Source organism: Trichomonas vaginalis, chromosome IV, assembly GCF_026262505.1.
Source record: "Trichomonas vaginalis G3 chromosome IV, whole genome shotgun sequence".
NCBI classification, from domain to species: domain Eukaryota; phylum Parabasalia; order Trichomonadida; family Trichomonadidae; genus Trichomonas; species Trichomonas vaginalis.
In genome coordinates, this window is record NC_067206.1 from 13,469,300 (window position 1) to 13,487,505 (window position 18,206).

Genomic DNA, 18,206 nt, shown 5'->3' on the forward strand with positions numbered 1-18,206 from the left:
GCCTCTTTTTTATACAAAGTTCAAGAGTTTTGTGTGTTTCTACGAGGGTAGAAATGAGGGTAGAAAGAGGGTAGATATACCCTTCTTACCCTAAAATATATTTTTTGGTGGTACGTCGGGACATTGTTCTTTGAAACAGTACAGTTTGTCTCTGAAAACAGACAAGTATCTGTTCTGAAGCAGTGCAAGTATTGTTCTGAAAAAGTACAAGTATTTTCTGAAACAGTTGCAAGTATTTTCTGAAAAAGTACAAGTATTGTTCTGAAAAAGTACAAGTCTTGTTCTGCAGAAAACAGAAAATTTTTCTCACAGATTGAGAGCTTTTACGGCGAAATTTGTTCTGAAAAGTACAAGTCTTGTTCTTGAAAAGTACAAGTATTGCTTCTGAAACATAAAGTATTGTTCTGAAAAAGTACCAAGACTAGTTCGAAACAGTACAAGTATTGTACTGAAAAAGCTAACAAGACTAGTTTCTAGAAAACAGTACATAGTTCTGAAAAAGTACAGACTAGTTCTTGAAAACAGTAGCAATGGACGAGCGTCGAGCATTAAGGAAGGCAATTTACCCTTATAGAGATAAATGAAGTTGTTAAGCAGTACTTGGGCAAGGACAAAGCCAACCCTCGGGCTTCTGTTGTCTGGAGAGGGTGCGCTGAAAATTCGAAATTGAACACTGGAATTCACAAATTCAAATACCAGAAAACACTCCTGTAGACGAACATAAAGGATTATGAAGAAGAAGCTCTTCTTCAAAGTTCTTTGCAAAGCGCCCAGACTACAAACTTCCATAACAGAGAGAGGTCCAATTCCACGAAATTATACAAATTCAGAGCACTGTTCCACTTTCTCTGCGTCAGCCGTTCTACATACCTGTCTGGAAGGGCGACATCCAACCAGTTCAGTAAACATCTTCATTTTAACTAAACTTTTTTTGCTGTCTTCAAGGGAAATCATGAAAATTCAACGGGGTAGAAATGAGGTTAGAAAACGGGGTAGACCTATTTAACCCTCTCTATTTTCTCCTCCTAACATTATCATTTTTCATGCTTGTTTTCAGCACTTTTCCGTAGTTGTATATGAAAGACAATTTCGAGAATAAAATTTCTTCATCGAAATAGTCCAACCTTACCAGTTCATTTGTAAAGATATAGTCTAAAACGGTTTTGTACTCTGCTACTTTTGTTCTTTGTTTTTTCAACCTTGAAACATTTAATATAATGAAATATACTGTTTTTTAAAAAATGTTTTAAAAATGGTATGCAATGTTTACTTCATGCAATTGTTTTATTTCATGCAATGTTTTTATTTCCTGTGCCGTCTTTCAAGTATGCCCCAGTACTTACGCCTTGGAGATGACATGAACTCGGAAAATACCTTATCCTAGCTTCAAATATCTATATCTCTTCATCCTCCTCACCGACTAAACCGCATCTTCAATGATGTTTGTTGATATTCCTTCTTCGTTTCGTCATAGGCATCGATGTTCTCATATTAAACCACACTTGGATTTAGACTTCGGAGAAGAATTTGTTGTAGTTGTCAGGACTGCCTTGCGAAACTGAGGGTAGACCAATGTTCGACAATAGGTTTTAATGTGGTTACTAAGCCACTTCACCCCCCCATTCGGTAAATCTCTCGTATTTCAAACAAAAGGTGAGAAAACCTTTATACAGCAAAGTGTCGACCTCTCATAATGACTCTCATCTCTGCAGGTGTTCTTAAGAATAATCCCCATGTCGAATTCATAAGCAATTTGAGTGTCATTGAAGTTTGGGTTCGAGCTTTCCTAATATCATAAGTTGTGTATGCTTTCCAAACTGATAGTCCTCCTGGACTCACCGTCTTCGTTGGAATTTCCAGTTGAATATATTGGACCGAACCTCATGACGCAGCGTCTAAGTCACATAGTAGATCTTTTCATAAGAGTCAAACTGTGCATCCAATCGGACCAGTTCGTGGAAATTCAAGTGAGTCTCTTATCTTCTGAAAACCTCCTGTTATCTCATAAACATCGTCGAAGCAACCTGTTCATATAAAACCTTCTGACCTAACCTCAGATGTCCTCCAATAACAATTGATCGATGGATTTCTCATGGAAGTTTGTTTAAGCATCTGAAGTTCTTGCACAACTCATTGGAGTTCTTTTGGCGGATTCAGGTTGGTATCGAACAACCAACTCCTTGAACTGTTACTTTTTTACTAGAACCTTGTTGGAACAATTGGTTTTGCTAAAGTGAAAAGTTTTGTTCGTCTTTTGGTAACAAATTAGTTTATTGTCCTTTTAAGTCTGACGAGGCTCTTCTTCTTACTCAAACTCCTTTTTTTCTTCTGTTCTCATGCATGTACTTGGCTAGTATTGGGATTTTAGTGAAGTTTTCGCTCTCCTCGAAATCAGCATGAATATTCAAACATCAAAGAATGTTCAGTATATCATTGCCTTATCCTTGGGATTATCATCACCCAATCCTTACGGTTAGCTTGTGAAGCCATCTTTGCCTTATGTATATATCTGCGCGTTTAACGACATTTTCTCTATTTTACTCTTTTAGTAGAGAATACTTTCTCATCGTTCATGAATCCTTCATGTCAAGTGCAAAGTGGGGTGTAGGTTCGCAGTACGCTATCTTTTGGCCCACTATAATTATCCCTTTATCATCATTCTTACATTGCCAGATGGAAAGTGAGCTCAAATGGTTGCACTCACAACATATGAGGTCGGTGCGAGATTTGTGCTATGAAAGTTTTAGCTTCCTTTTAAACACTATGTTAGGGGTATGTTGGAACGATCAGTCGGATGTATTAGCGAATTGTAGCCAAACGGTGCAATTTTTTGCCTCCAAACATTTCTCGATCCCCTCATAGATTCTTATATTACTTCGCTGTAACCTGTGGTTGTCTGTTCTTTCACACATGAATGTACTCTTGTCATAGAAGTTATTCTCGCAATATGCTTCTTTCTCATCAGTATGCTTTATAACATAGCTACTTTGATCTTGAAGCAGTTGCGTCTGTCAGGAAGACTAATTCAAAAGTAAGAATTTGTAACAATTGTCGATTGACAATTTGATGTTTTATCGGCCGCATCATTAAGCTTCAATGAAAACGGATTGTAATACTTTCTCTTGCGGATCCCATCCGATGTCCCTCCTCTGATCAAGTCGTTCGCCAATGTCAGACTATTATGAACGGAGTGAGGTTGCATTTCTTACTCTAACAACTGCATTAGTAATGGATAGTCAGCGATTTAACAAGTTTTTGCTCTTTTCTGCACTGCCTCTTAGAAGGGTTTTTTCCACGTTATGTATCCTTCGATTGTTTTCAGTTATCAAATTTTACACTTGCAATAATGTTTAGGCCTCTTTGAATGAGGGCTCCGTGTTATCTACATATATCATGGACTCCATCTGAATTAATCATATAGAATCAGCGACATTAATTCTTTTGTTTCGACAAATTCATCTTCTCCTGCTGTTCATTCTTTCTGTCGTACTGACATGGATTGTACATGTTTCTGATTTTCTTTGGAGCCTTCTTTCCTTTCTTTTTTCAACAAATAAATCTGGATTTTGAATGACTGTTTTGCACGAATAAACTAAATCGTTCATATCAACAATTCTTTAGACTTTAGGATCATATTACTTGCTGATCATTTCGATGACATGGAGAATTTATTTTTCATCTATTTTGATGGAAGGACTGATAACAATTCCATTATTTGTTGTAAATGCTTCACTCAGGTCTCTTCGTGATCTGTAAAGTTGTAAATTCCTCCAACTTATTTGGCGTAATCAATTCTTTTTTTCACAGAAATTGTTCTTTTCCACTCTATCTTTGGAATTGAACTAACTTCCGGTAATTATCAGCTTTAACTGGCTTTCTCGATTCAAAAAGCATTTTATCTCCGTTTGAATTTCATTATTTGGTTCAATAATTGCGTATATAAGCATTTCCATCGCTATCAAAGTTAATTATTCCATCGGAACAATTATTCCATCTTTCGCTGACGTTCTCTACTGGCACATCTTCGTAGACTTCGATTGGAGTTTGTTCCTTGATTTTTTTATGGGGTTACCGTAATGGATATAATTACTACCGCTTTGTTTTCTTTCTTTTGGCTTTGATTTAACTTTGACAGCTGGATGATTAACGTTGTCATCATCTTTTTCTTCGCGTTCAACAGACGCGAGATCTGGAATTCTTTGGGTTTGTCATGATCTCTCTTCTAAACAGTGATATATCTGCGCACCAAACAAGCTTTCTCTCTGTTCCGTCTTTCTTGAAATTTGAATCATTCTCTTTGAAGCGTTATCATCGTAGTAGAAGACTACTGCCTATCACTATCAAAAGTCTGAGTTATATTTGCTGCAGCAAATCTACTGTTCAATATCTCTTCTCTTCCAAGAATCTTGTTAATTTCCAGTCTCAAGTTCATCCTTTTCTGCTTATCCATTGTGCATTCTTCTCTTTCGTAATCTCTGGCATTTGGAGTATTAGCTCAAGAGATTTGGCGAGCGATGCCATGCGCAAGAAGGAAAATCTGAATACGACTTTATGCAGATTGAGAGCATGTGGTGGACTGAATTTCTTCCACTAAGTAGTATGCGCTGATTTAATGCGTTATTATATCTGATCAGAAAAGATATTCTGAACCTTCAAATCGTTTTTTTACTTTTTTAATCGTACTTTTAGTAGTTCGAGTAATAATCGCTGTTAACTGATTACCTCAGTAGATTAAACGCATCTTGGGTGATGGAAGGAGTTTTTTCTGCGTTATTTTCGTGAAGTTCAATTTTCCAACATATTCGACGTATAATTCGGCACGGTGAAACTTCAATTGTGTGTTCCATATTGCGATAATTTTGTATTTGTCTGCATAATTGAGAAGTATAAACATCATTTCCAAAAATTCTCGACTGAGCTGTGTATCTGCAGGAATTCTATGGACATCTATATAAATTGGTTAGTTCTCTGTATTAGTTTTATTATGACCATTTTTTTTCGATTTTTCTTCTCGATATTGAATATTTCGATCTTAAAAAGTTATCGATCTAATCTATGTGTATGATTAATATTAAACAATTTATAGAAATCTGTGGGGGCTAAAGTCTCTATCTATTTCAAATTGCCATATGCAAATTTGTACCTAGGAGCTCCCAGATTTAGGTACAAATCGTTCTCCACAGCTGTCAAATTTTGAATTGATAACGCCGGACGATTATTTCATTTTTTTCAGATTACAAAATCAACTCATCCATTTGATTTTGCTATCAAACAACAAAATATGATGTAATTAAAAGAATTCTAGAAAAACCAGTTAGAGTTTACTAATCGCTCTCTCAGAATTTGAGATGAAATTTTCGATCATAGTTGATGTTTGTGTGTTTACACGATTCAGTATGTGCAAAATTCAAGAAAAAAATGAAACATTAAAACAAAATAAAAAGAAAAGAAAAGTTAAAATCATAGCAGAAGTAAATTTTATTTGAAAAATAAATATTAGATTGATAGAAAAAATTTAATAATATCAAATAAAAATAAATAAAATTTGATAATATTTAAATTTTGTATTCAATTCATACAAAACATATATATTTTGGGAAAAACATACGATTTGATAGATTCTGCATTTCAAAAAACTGAAATTGAATTCGCGTTCTTCAATAAAAGCCTTAAAAGCTAAATAACTTCAGGGCTCGGAATCTGCTCTCTGGATGGTGCATGGCAAACATTCTCATCCTTGTTTCTATTTATGGATTTGTAATTTGTTGATGGAAAAATTGAAAGGTGTTTGCGGACGAGAAAGCAAGCTGCTATTTGCTCAGGTCTTCTGATTGAATTAACACCCACTATAAATGGCCAAGACTCATCTGTTTCAGATTCGGTATCATCAACTTGGAACCAGATTAGAGTCATTAAAGTGGCAAACCCGTAGGATTTTAGCATTTGTGACTATTTGAGAAAAGCCGTTTCGCGTTTATCTGAATTTTTTATTTGAATTTAATTTGAAACTGCATTCACACATGAACTAAATTCTTCATCAACGAAATTACAAGTATGTCGTTTTCCGTATGTTTTACCATAATGCGGTTTTATGAAAAAAAAAAATAGATTTATGGCATCATAAAATACTGTTAATGGAAATATAATCATTTTTGTTTGGTAAACTTATTAAATTCTGGAAAAAAAAGTATTTTGAAAATTATTGTCTATAATGATAAGTTTATATATTAACCAATCTTCAATCTTGAATGTTTCGTTGAATTGATTTGTGAGGAAAATTTCGGTTAAATTTGCAAAATTGAATTGACATTTAAAATCAAAATTAATTATATCATAGCCACGCGCTAATTTCTCTTATGCTCGTGACAATTTCGAGTTAAATTATTAACTTCAAAAATCTTTGAATAAATTTTTTGCTTGATTCTTGACTGACGACCCTGGGATGGTGTTTTATTATTAAAAAATATGTCGATTTTTTCTTATTTTTTGAAGGGGAAAAATGTATCCGTTTGTTGTTAACCTCATTAAACGTCAGTATCGAAATCAAATTACTGCAAATGTATATTACTATTTCTTCGAATATCCGTTGCTACAGGAACCAGTTGCTCTTAGTAAAAGCTGGAAAATAAAACATATAGCAATTATTATAAATAAAGACGTTAATACCCCAATTGCAAAAATTGAATGAGAATTTTCGTTAATGTGCGCTAATAATTTTGCGTTCTTGTATGGTATATGGTTTTTACAAAATTTGCCCAAAATTCCAGTTAATTCCATAAATTTTTATATAAACTTCATGTCTCGGTGTAAAGCTATATGTTAAATTTAGCAGGTTAAAAAGGATAGTTTTTATTATAATGAAGTGGATAGAGAATCATTAACTCACAAAGAAGTGTTATAGATAAGATTGGAATTAATGAAACATTTAAATTATTTGTTTACATTTGATTCCACTCAATGTTCTGCTGTTCCAAAAAATTAATTTGAGGAAATGCATCAATCTCTAATGCAAAATATTCGCATTCTCTATCCACTAATCTGTTTAAGTTACAACATTACGTATTAACACACTGTTATTCCCCAAAAAAGTTATTTTCAAATATTAAAATTGGCAAATTTAATGTAAAAATGGTTCAATTGAATAAAAAAATAAATAAAAACTACTTATCATAAAGATATTGTGTTTGTTTCTGTACAGTTGCAAAAGAGAACTATAAAATATTAATTCATCAGTGTAAACTTTCAATGAATTGATGAAATCTTCATAATTAAGCCGAAAACAATATTAAAAGCTAGAATATAGAGGTATAAATGTGATTTTATATAATAATCTGATAAAGGGAACATAGTTATAGATTATTTAAAAAACCGCTAAATAGTAAAAATATTTATATCTGATATTAATTTCTTCGTCTTTACCCTGGCAAAATACATTAGAACGCGCCAGTTATTGCATAATTTGTTTTGTATACTGGCTTATTATGATGAAAGAAACAATTTGAAGATTCCTTCTATTGAAGTGTAGGTTTAATGGTTTGTGATGACAGAAACTTTTGGAGATTCTGTAAGCAACACATTACATATGAAATATTAATAATTGGATTGAGATTATTCTAGTCATGATAATCGCATTGTCATGAAGTCCAAAATTGAACAATTGTGACATATTAGATACTTGAAGAATTGGCAAAAACCTTCAAAACTTATTAATCATCATTTGTTTGTAATGTTTCTTATTGGGGTAACCAATTAGTAAACACTCCATAGTTGATTCATGACTTTTCTGACTGATATTGAAACATAAGTCAACCAGTACAATCTTCGAAAGCATTTATGATCGACCAAATGTATTGTTTTGGGATTAAATGATGTTCTCATTTAAATTGCATGACATGAAAGCCAACTCTCTCATACTCATTATTGTATAGAGCATAAATCAATCTTTTTGCATATTCTGGATGCAAAAAGAATACTCTCTTATAATATTAAGTGTTCTTCGGAATTAACTAATTCATCTGAGAATGGCCATCTGTGAATGACCAATTTCCAACGCTTAACTAAAGAAAGTTAGGAAGAGTAATATTACTTGTTTAACTCCTCGCGAATGAATGCTGACAATGATATTCGGTTCCGTTTGGAATTAATGTTACCAGTTTAAGGAACGCAAAACAATACTGTCCAATCAATGCACTATTCAAGTTTCTGCGAAAATAAGAGACTTGAATAGGAGCGATTATAGAATGAGTAGCTTCCAATAACTTGAACAGAATGATGGGATGCTTGTATTTTTGTGATGCTTACTATTGTAAAAGGCGTAATCAGTATTGTTGTTTTTATTCCTTCCTTTCAAAGCAAACAGGCTCTTAGATGAACAATTCTGAAATGCATTGCTCCCCAATTGTTTGAAGCTGAAGGGATGAAGATCCATGAAGAAAAATTATGCTATTGCAGAATGCATGACTCATCAAGATTTGTTAAACCCTCGGGGAATTGTTGATGTTTTGGAATTGATGTATTCTGAAACTGCAATATGAATTAATATTTCTAATGCAATGAGGAAATGTTATTTTGAAATGTTACTAGAATGTAATGATATGAATATAAATGTTGTTAAAAGTTTTCTTTAAGATTAAATAAGAGAGGGCATGTATTATAAAATGCATTAATTCATTAATATATACAAGACCTGCTGGGCATTCTGCATTTTTCAGAAGAAGAATTATAAATGCATAGGCTTTCGATGTACATCAATCCCACTTGGAAGATTTATTGTTTCGAGCACATGAATTTTGGAAAATTGCAATGAAATTGTTTGTACCTTTGATTGGTATTGTAATTGTTTTGAATGTTCGTATATTGGAAACAGTATTGGTCCAAATTGATTCAAGTGTTTCGGGAGTTCGATGCTTTCTATACAGATTGCGTTTATAAAATGTATAGCTATCGATACTTGTGATAGAATTTGAAAGCTGAATTTGACGCAAACATGCTATTTGCCGAAGGTATTATGTATAAATATTGTATTACTAAATAGGAATTGTTAATCGCAAGGAATATTGCTACAATCAAAGCAATTATGATCCAATATAGTTAACAGAATCTGATATATTACTAAGAGGGCAACGATGCATTATAAAAGCAATAAGAGTTGATGATTGTATAATGTGATGGAAGATTTAATATATTTTTAATGCATGTATCACGAAATGCACTTGACAGCATAGAAGTTGAAAAGTACCTTCTGGAACTTCTAATTTCATCAAATGAACATCCAAGCAAATGCATATTGGGCCAATGGATCTTACACTATCTGGAATAATAAAACCATCAAAGCTAGTGTATGCCGTATTCATAGTCATATATACGTGTAACCTGTTCACTGGGGTAGTGTGATATGAGGCATGGAGTCATGAAACGCACAATTTCCAACACTCATGCCTTGATGTCATTTTAAATATGATTATCAATGACGGAGTTAAAGGAAGGCGATAATCCCCTACGTATGCATATAATTAATCTATCTGATTCAGAATTAATTATATTAGAATCTTATGCATTTGGTTATTGTCCTATTAATCGATTATTCTCCCGAAATACTTATCATCAATAAGTGACTATGCTTTTTATAAAACAAAGCTTGGAAATCAATAAAATCTGAGTTGCAAGTTACATCAATTGGGGAGTATGTATGGGGTTACACACCGATGAAACGCTATGAAATTCCATATGGCGAAACTTCAATCTGATGAGAATGAACTTTTCTTCAATGACATTAGGATATTTTTGCATTATTCCGCCAACAATTAAATTATTAATGTGTATCATATGCTTGCGCCGAGAGTGGAACGCCAAATGTCTTAAACTCAATTTGAACTCATTTGTAATTCATTGAATTATTTTCAACGTAAATTCAAAACCTTAAGACTCATACATTTTTTACTTCATATGTTAAAATAAATGATACAAAATCGTTCAATATTGTATGAATTCTTACGTTTACAAAAAAAGTCACACAACCCGTCATATATACTACTGGAAATTTTATATTTTTGCAGAATATGGAATTTTGGAAAAATATATATGCACCTCATTATATTTTAACTTTATAAATTTATTTACTTTGTTTGATTATAAAATGAATTTTGAAGCATCTTTGATTCAATGTATCAAAACTAATGATCCCAAAGGAATTGAAGCTTTAGGCCTAACATCAGCTAATGTCGATGATATTATAGTACATAAGTTTGAAGTACCAAATAAAGAATTATTAAATGGAGTTTTAATTCCAAGATATCCAACGCCATTAGTATATGCCATATTATGCAGGAAATTAGATGTTGTTATAAAATTAATCGAATTAAAAGCTAAAATCGACTTAGAAGTTAATGGTTGGAAACCAATTCACTACGCTGTTGCTACAAATCAACCCTCAATTGTACGATATATTATAGAATACGATACCGAGCAACTCGAAGCAACTACAAACCTTGGAACAACACTTCTTCATCTTGCTGTTTCTACAAATTCATTAGAATTAGTTGATTACTTGCTCATTAGTGGAGCTAATCCAAATAGTCAAAATTTAGTTGGAAATTCTACATTTCATTTTGCTGCACTACTTCATCAACCAAATATCATCCGTACTTTACTTGCTTTTTCTGCCGATCCAGAAATCAAAAATAATGCTGGTGTTACACCAATAGATATTGCAAATTCAAAGCAAAATTCATTGTTTTTAGAAATAATTAAAGAAACTCCACTAGATTTAGAAGTAATTATGAAAGAATATCATCAAATCTTAGCTAATAAGGAAGAAGAGGCTAAAATTGAACCGGCTGCGGATCCAGGAGCAGTTGAAGAAAGAATCAAATCATTATCCAAGAGGATTGCAGATATCGAGCGTGCTGTAAACAAGGAATGATATTTTTCATTTATTGTTGTTATGAAACAGTTTATCTCTGTATTGTTTTAAAATAAAAATTTTTGTCATCATATCATTTAATGAAAACCAAATATTTATGATCTGACCTATTAGAATATTAATATGCTCTGTATTATGCCATCATGATTATTATATTTGCAAAAAATTATTAAAACATAAGAAAGCTAATTATCAATTGTATAGTGAAAAGTGCTGCAATGAGCACATACAACCATATTTTAAAACAAATGTATCCTGATTTCAGCTAAGAATCTAAGAACATCAGGATAATTCAAAATGCAACAGGCTTATATGCTGGGTAAATTCACCAAGCTATACATGAGTATATTAATGTTGACATTCATGTTTAGACAGTAATTATTTTGCAACAATTTATGCCATAAAGAATAAGAAGGCGGGAAAGGAAAATTAGAATATACACCCTATCGAATGCATGAATCATAGTAATTTAATATGTATTGATAAATTTGATCAATTCCATAACAACGAAATAGCCAAATCCAAATGAAACAATTAGCATGTGGAGTTATTCTTAAGAATGTATATCTTACTCCAAAGCTCATCAATCGGCGTTTGAATTTGAATAGTTGTAAAGTAAAATCATACACAATGAGCTCTGAACGCGATATTGCCATTTATACAGCTCAAATCCTTGATCAAACCAATCTTCCTGAGGAAATGATTACTCTCATGAAGCGAGTAATCGAATTAAATCCAGATCTTAACGATGATGAAAGAAATCTCTTATCAGTTGCATACAAGAACTCCATTAACCAAACAAGAAAAGGACTTCGTGAGATTAAGGCGTACATACAGGAGCAACAAAATGATGGGCAATATCCAAATCGTCTTAACCAACTTTTAGAATTCAAGCAACAAATGTTTAAAGAGCTCGAAGCTATATGCAATGATTTAGTACAGCTTGTTGACGATTCTCTTATCCCTGCTGCTACTACTTCTGAAGCTCGCGTTTTTTATGAAGGTCTCAAGGCAAATTATTATCGTTATGTTTGTGAATTCATTGACGATGATGATGAAAAGAATACTGTCGCTGAAAAAGCTAACCAATGCTACAATTCTGCAATCGAAATTGCAAAGAATGATATTCCACCTTACAAGCCATCCTATCTTGGCTTGCTCTTAAATTACTCCGTCTTCCTCTATGAAATTCTCGATAAGAAAGAGGAAGCAATCGAATTATCACAGCGCACTTACAATGAAAGCTCTCCACTCGTAGAAGAGAATAGCGAATCATCATTTAACAATGCTACAATGATTCTTAACCTTATATCTGAAAACCTTGCAATTTGGAATAATCCTGGTAATTAGTTCATTTTTTTAGTTGATTTTTTATGAGTAAAATTTATTGGTATTATTTATTTAATCATATATTCCGTTTTTGATTCACTATATTCATGAATTGGTAATCATGGTAAGAGTAACTTAAAAACTCTGTTTCACGAGATTATCTCCCTATTAATATGAAAAAGTGTATCATAAATACAATAAAATTCACATTTTTATAAATATTCATTAAAAGATTAAGTGAGGAACAAGAATATTTTTCCACACTATAAAGCTATCACTTTTTATAAATGAACTGCCTATCAACTCTAGCTCTAATCAATAGATATTAATGGAGATCCAACCAAATAAATCGAAATTTCTTTCAACTAAGGTGAAACACAGTTGATAATTAAACCTTCATGATTCACTTATCAATTCTAGATTCTAAATTTAGTTTAAATTATTAATAAATATCTTAATAATTTGATTTTTTGATTGGTTTACACGCGAATAATATGTTTTAAAAAAATTATGTTAATAATTATTATAACAGATGAAAACACTTTTTTATTAATTTTATTATATTAAACATAAGTTTCCAATCTTTTGTATTATTTCGTTTATCTTGACTTCTTCATTTTCTCCGTAAAGAGATTTCACGTGCGGAATAGTTTTTTGGATCATATCAATCAATTTTTCTTTCGTAGAAATCAGAGCAAACTTATTCATCATATCATCAAAATCAATTTTTCCGAAGACATTCAAAACCAAATCTATGCAATCTTCACCTTGTGACAGCATATTTATAAGTTCAGGAAGAACTTGTAGTAGTATTGGTTGTGATAATTCTTTTTCTTTCATTTGTTTCGACAATTTTCCACTTGAAAACAAGAATTTCATGAAATTATTATGACAAGCGGAAACAATTCCTTTTTCGAAATCTTTTTCAAGCAAAGAAACGCATGATGTCGGTGTCAATCCATTAGAATTAACAACAGAAACAAGTTTACCGTATGGTTCAATTACTTCTTCTGTTAATTTATTGATAGCCATGTTAGAATCATTAATTGTTGTGTTGTAATCATTTATCAAATTCTGAATTTGAGATTTATATTCTTTGACTTTGCTGTCAACGTGATCAAAGAACTTCTCAGCGCATTTTGCAAGTTCAGCAACTGCTTTGCTATCAATAGCATTCGCCTGTTTCTCTATTTGCATGATAACAGGTTTCTCATCAACACTTATCCATTCAAGAACATTATCGTTGTAAAAAGCGAAACCGACAAATTCAGAGTCAATTTTTGATGTAAATGATCCATGACTTAACAAAGTATCAGACAAGAAAGAAACACCACCAATAGTAGACCATATACCTTTAACACTCATGAGTGATGTTGGTTCTTCTGATGAAAGGATCTTGTATTGAAGAGGGAAGTTGTTTTCAATGGGAACACAATATAATGAACTGTCATCTAAATATATCTTTGATGATGATTTGAATTTGAATTTCTGGATGGGGAAGAATGATGATCCAGTGCGATCACTAACTTCTACTTTCTTCTCAGTTGTCATACATGCAATGTATTTAGAAGATGCATCAAATGAACGAACTTGTTCGCTTATTTTTGTTTTATCAAGTTTGTTCTGTTCTTTTATAACAACAGCAAATAATTCTCTGTTTGTTGACAATGCAAAGAATCTGTTCGGAGCATTTGGATCTGATTTCAAATTTTTGTAAATGAATTCATCTTCAATTTTTGTGACATTGAACTCGGCGTTGATTGTATACAATGATTTCGTGGTGGATACAATAACTGCATGGCCAACAACTGCTCCAGAAAGAACTCTTTCGTGAAGATCAATAATTTGCCACTTTTCGGAATTATTCAACAAAACAAAGACATTTACTTTCTTCGTGTATGTCTTTGTAATGAATCCAATAACTCCGTTGTAATCACAGACAACTTCGATTTCGTCGTAATCTTCGCTTTCTGATGATGAATTACTGTAATCAGAGGCAATTGATGGAGAAAGGAAACCAGGAGGTTGGTTGTCGCTGTCGGAAGAGTCATCAAACATGTCGCCAAGGTTTGGATCGTAGTATGGCTCTGAAAAAGAGTTGTCGTATTGGTCTGATTGAGAAATGTCATCTTCTTCGTTGTCGATATCTGCTGGAATTTGTTCTTTTGGCTGGATTTCTGAAATATTATTTTCATCTGTTGGGTTTTGTGGGGAAACTGATGGAGAAACAATGTTTGATGCATTAATTGGTTGGTCAGTTGATGAATTAACATTGTTTTCTTGAGATTTCGGATCAGTTGATCCAAATCCTGGAGGAAGATCGTTGTCTTCTTGGGCATTAGCTTCAGTACTTGCATTATTTGTATTGGTAGTCTCTGTTTGGCCAAATCCTGGTGGAAGATCTTCATTATTTGTTGTATTTTCGGTTTTGGCTTCTTCTTGCTGACCAAAACCAGGTGACATTTCATCAGAAGCAGGTTTCTGAATGTTTGCTGGCGAAAGAGTGAATCCTGGCGGTCCATCTAAAATATTATTATTTTGGACAGGTTCTGATGGCTTGTTCTCTTGTTGTGTATTGATATTATCATTGGGAACGTTTTCTGTCGATCCAAATCCAGGTGGAAGGTCTTCATTTTCTTCAATTTTTTGAGATGTGTTTTCTTTGGCATTTGGTTGGCCAAAACCTGGTGGTAAATTGTCATCAGCTGGTTTCTGAATACTTCTTGGGTCAAGAACGAATCCTGGTGGAGAATTTTGAACAATATTTTGGACTTTTTCTGTTTGGCCAAATCCTGGCGGACATTCTTCACTGGTTTCGGTTTTATTGTTATTAGTTTCAGTCTTTTCTGGTTTTTGCTGGAAATCTTTGGGATCAAGCTTCAATTTCGGTTCAGAATGCTCGGAAACAATGTTTTCCTTGTTAAGTGGCTGGAAATGAGGCTCTTCGATTGGCTTTTCTTCAACAATTCCGCCAAATCCTGGTGGCAAGTCTTGGAAATTGTTTATCTGCGAGGATTTGCCATCTTTATTATCTTTGCCTTTGTTCTTTTGCTTCTTTGGAACATCTTCTTTATTATTCTTAGAATTATTACTATTTACAGGGACAGCAGGTGCCGCATTAGTAGTATCTGCATGAGATGTAACAATATTCATCGGTTTCAGTTGAGAATTTTGTAATTTCGCAGGGTCAATTTTGAATGGTCCGGAAATTGGAGGAGATGACTGCGGGCGTGATATCTGTACACGATTTGCATTCTGTTGCTCTTCTTCGTTTAGCGTTGGAATGGAATTTCCTCGAGATAATTTTGTTAAATCTTCAGCGTTCTTTTTAATTACCAAATCTTTACCGGCATAGATAGGAGGAGCTCTTGCTCCAATGGAAACTCCTTGAGGAAGCATCGCAGGAAGTAATTTCTTTTGACCTTCTTGATTTTGAAGATTTGTAAGCTTTTCTTTAGGCTGATTCGATGGGGATTGACGCGTGTTCTTTGCTGGATCTGGTGTATCTTTAGAAACTATATAATGAAAATCTAATTTTGTTGTTTTTGGAGGTGAAATATTTTTTGGTGGTTGTTCCACATTTGCTGCGTTAATTGTGGCTTTGTTATTATTGTTATTGTTGTTATTATGCTTGTCTTTCTTTTGTTTGTTGTTTTTAGGTTTATCTTTCTTTTCTATCTTAAGCGGCTCGAAAGCAGCTGGAGCAACTTTATATACAGCTGGTTTGGCCTTGTTTTCGTTGGGTTTCTTTTCGTCTTGAATTGCAATTAGAGGTTGTTCAGTGAATCCTTTAGAAAAATGAGGAAATACGATAGAACTATCTGCAGCTAGCGAGCGCAGATCTTCTGAAGTATATTGTAATGATTCCTTTGGGTTGTAAAATTCATTCATTGCTGTTTTAATTTTTTTTCAAAAATTTTGTCACTTTTTATTCTTCCTCCAGCCGATTTATTTAATTTTACCCTATAAACTCATCAATTATTTATATTATGCGACAACATAACAAAATAAAAACTATGGATTTGAAAATCTCTAGATGTACAATAATTTTGCATACCCCACCCCCAAAAAAATCTTTTTACATAACAGCAAGGCACATAAGTCCCAGAATGCTAAAAGGCGCGGAGTCCCGATGCCAAATTCACATTTATTATATAATCATAAATTTTAAAATTTTTACTAAAAATCGAATAGTTATAAATTACTGCTGCATTATGTCAATTTTTTACCATCTAAATCCATAAAACTCAAATGAGATCACAAAATTGGAGATCTCAGCTGTTATTTCTCCAAATAAGTTCCTTAATATTCTAAATAGATTTAGTCATCCCCAGGAACCCAAAAGCCACATTCCCAATCCGAAATAAAACTTTTTATCTTTGTATTTGCACCTTGATAGCATTTCAAAGCATCTTCTAGTTCGTAATACTGGTTTAGTGTTGAATAATCAAAAACAAGGTATTCGAATATTCTTGAATCATTTATGGCATACTGAAGAGGAAACTTCGAATTGTTATCTCTTTTTCTTATATTTTGGGTATTTTTTATGACTTCTAATGCCATTTCCACATTACCACTTATTACTGCATAATGTAGAGGTATCTTCCCTTCATTATCACTTATTTCAAAATCTGCGCTTTCATCAAAAAACTTTACAAAATTCATGTTACCATTAATTGCTGCATAATGAAGAGCAGTTTTCCCTTCATTGTCTTGCATGTTGAAGAGAGATGAAGACGGAAAATCAAAATCATCATAATAATCAAGATCTATATCACGAAAATATATTGCAGCATAATGTAAAATTGTTTTTCCGGAATCATCTTTGAAATCATAATATTCTTCGTTAGTGTAGTTATAGCGATTAGTTAAAATTGTTTTAGCACAGTAAAGAACTCCTTGGTATTTTTTATCGATTTCAGGCAATGAAGAAAGAATGAATTCACAAACAAAAGGGTATTCAATAGTTTTAGCTATGAATCCTTTGATATCATTTGTTTGATCATAGTGAATTAAAAATGCTTGGATATTATCGTATTTTATGCAATAGTCTACATCGATTGGAATTTCATGTTCGTTCATGAGAAATGTAACGAAATCTATGTTGTGAGACATGATTGCATATTGCATGCATTTCTTATCTGGCTTGTGGTATTTCAAACATTCACTCATAATGTCAGGATTTCCTCCTAAAAATGAAAGTTGAAGACATAATTCTGTGATTTCTGCAGAGAATTTTGTTCTCAAAAACTTGAAACAATTAACTGAGCCATAATAACAACATGTTTCAAGTAGAGATAATTGTTTTTCCACACATGGAAAGTCATTAAATTCAATGCTATCAGTATGAGAAAATTTGTCTTCTTCTGTGAGAGGAGCAAGTAATTTCACATCATCATAAATAAGTGATTTTAATAAGTGACTGATTTTTGTTTGATTTGGTTCAGATAATCTAATCCAAAAATATTTATCTAAAATGTATTCACCAATTGATGAAATCCCTTTCCGATGATATTGAGGATATTTTTGAACAAATCTACTCATCAAAGTCAAGTATGACTTGACATATCGATTATTCCCTTTGGCCGCATTTGAAATTATATCAAGAAAATCAAATCCATAATAACCTTCAATGTACTTCGAAATTTGATTATCTAATTCTTTGAAAAAAGCCTCGATATCGCTATCACTTGATGTATGTAACCTAAATAATCTGCACAAAATATCATTGTATTCTTTCGCAGAATTCATAAGTACGTCATAAGGGAATTCACTCATGAAAATGATAAAAATTTTCAAAAAAAGGTAGTCGTTGTTAAAAATCTTAAAAATCCTGGATTATTTAATCTGCTATCTAATAAAAGGCATAATGTAACATTAGTATATTAGTATATTCCATTAGAATTTGAAGACATAATATCAATAATCAAGCATTTAGTCATCATTTTTATCGATA

General features: G+C 32.6%; 5 protein-coding genes across 5 annotated transcripts; 2 read left to right on the forward strand and 3 right to left on the reverse strand.

The window, feature by feature from the left end:
• Nucleotides 1-5,676: 5,676 nt before the first annotated feature.
• On the reverse strand, nucleotides 5,677-5,943 carry TVAGG3_0084820 (uncharacterized protein; the record flags this gene model as incomplete). The annotated part of the gene is made up of 1 exon (XM_051222203.1): nucleotides 5,677-5,943. The coding sequence occupies one exon, from the start codon at nucleotides 5,941-5,943 to the stop codon at nucleotides 5,677-5,679; it is 267 nt and encodes an 88-aa protein (XP_051107189.1).
• A 4,132-nt stretch (nucleotides 5,944-10,075) lies between these two features.
• TVAGG3_0084830 (spectrin binding) lies at nucleotides 10,076-11,452 on the forward strand (the record flags this gene model as incomplete). Its single annotated transcript, XM_001302408.2, has 1 exon — nucleotides 10,136-10,921. One exon carries the CDS (start codon nucleotides 10,136-10,138, stop codon nucleotides 10,919-10,921), a length of 786 nt encoding a protein of 261 aa, XP_001302409.1.
• Nucleotides 11,453-11,539: 87 nt separating this feature from the next.
• Nucleotides 11,540-12,321, forward strand: TVAGG3_0084840 (protein domain specific binding; the record flags this gene model as incomplete). Its single annotated transcript, XM_001302409.2, has 1 exon — nucleotides 11,552-12,271. One exon carries the CDS (start codon nucleotides 11,552-11,554, stop codon nucleotides 12,269-12,271), a length of 720 nt encoding a protein of 239 aa, XP_001302410.1.
• Nucleotides 12,322-12,808: 487 nt separating this feature from the next.
• TVAGG3_0084850 (uncharacterized protein) lies at nucleotides 12,809-16,141 on the reverse strand (the record flags this gene model as incomplete). The annotated part of the gene is made up of 1 exon (XM_001302410.1): nucleotides 12,809-16,141. The coding sequence occupies one exon, from the start codon at nucleotides 16,139-16,141 to the stop codon at nucleotides 12,809-12,811; it is 3,333 nt and encodes a 1,110-aa protein (XP_001302411.1).
• A 429-nt stretch (nucleotides 16,142-16,570) lies between these two features.
• On the reverse strand, nucleotides 16,571-18,028 carry TVAGG3_0084860 (fatty-acyl-CoA binding; the record flags this gene model as incomplete). The annotated part of the gene is made up of 1 exon (XM_001302411.1): nucleotides 16,571-18,028. The coding sequence occupies one exon, from the start codon at nucleotides 18,026-18,028 to the stop codon at nucleotides 16,571-16,573; it is 1,458 nt and encodes a 485-aa protein (XP_001302412.1).
• Nucleotides 18,029-18,206: the final 178 nt, after the last annotated feature.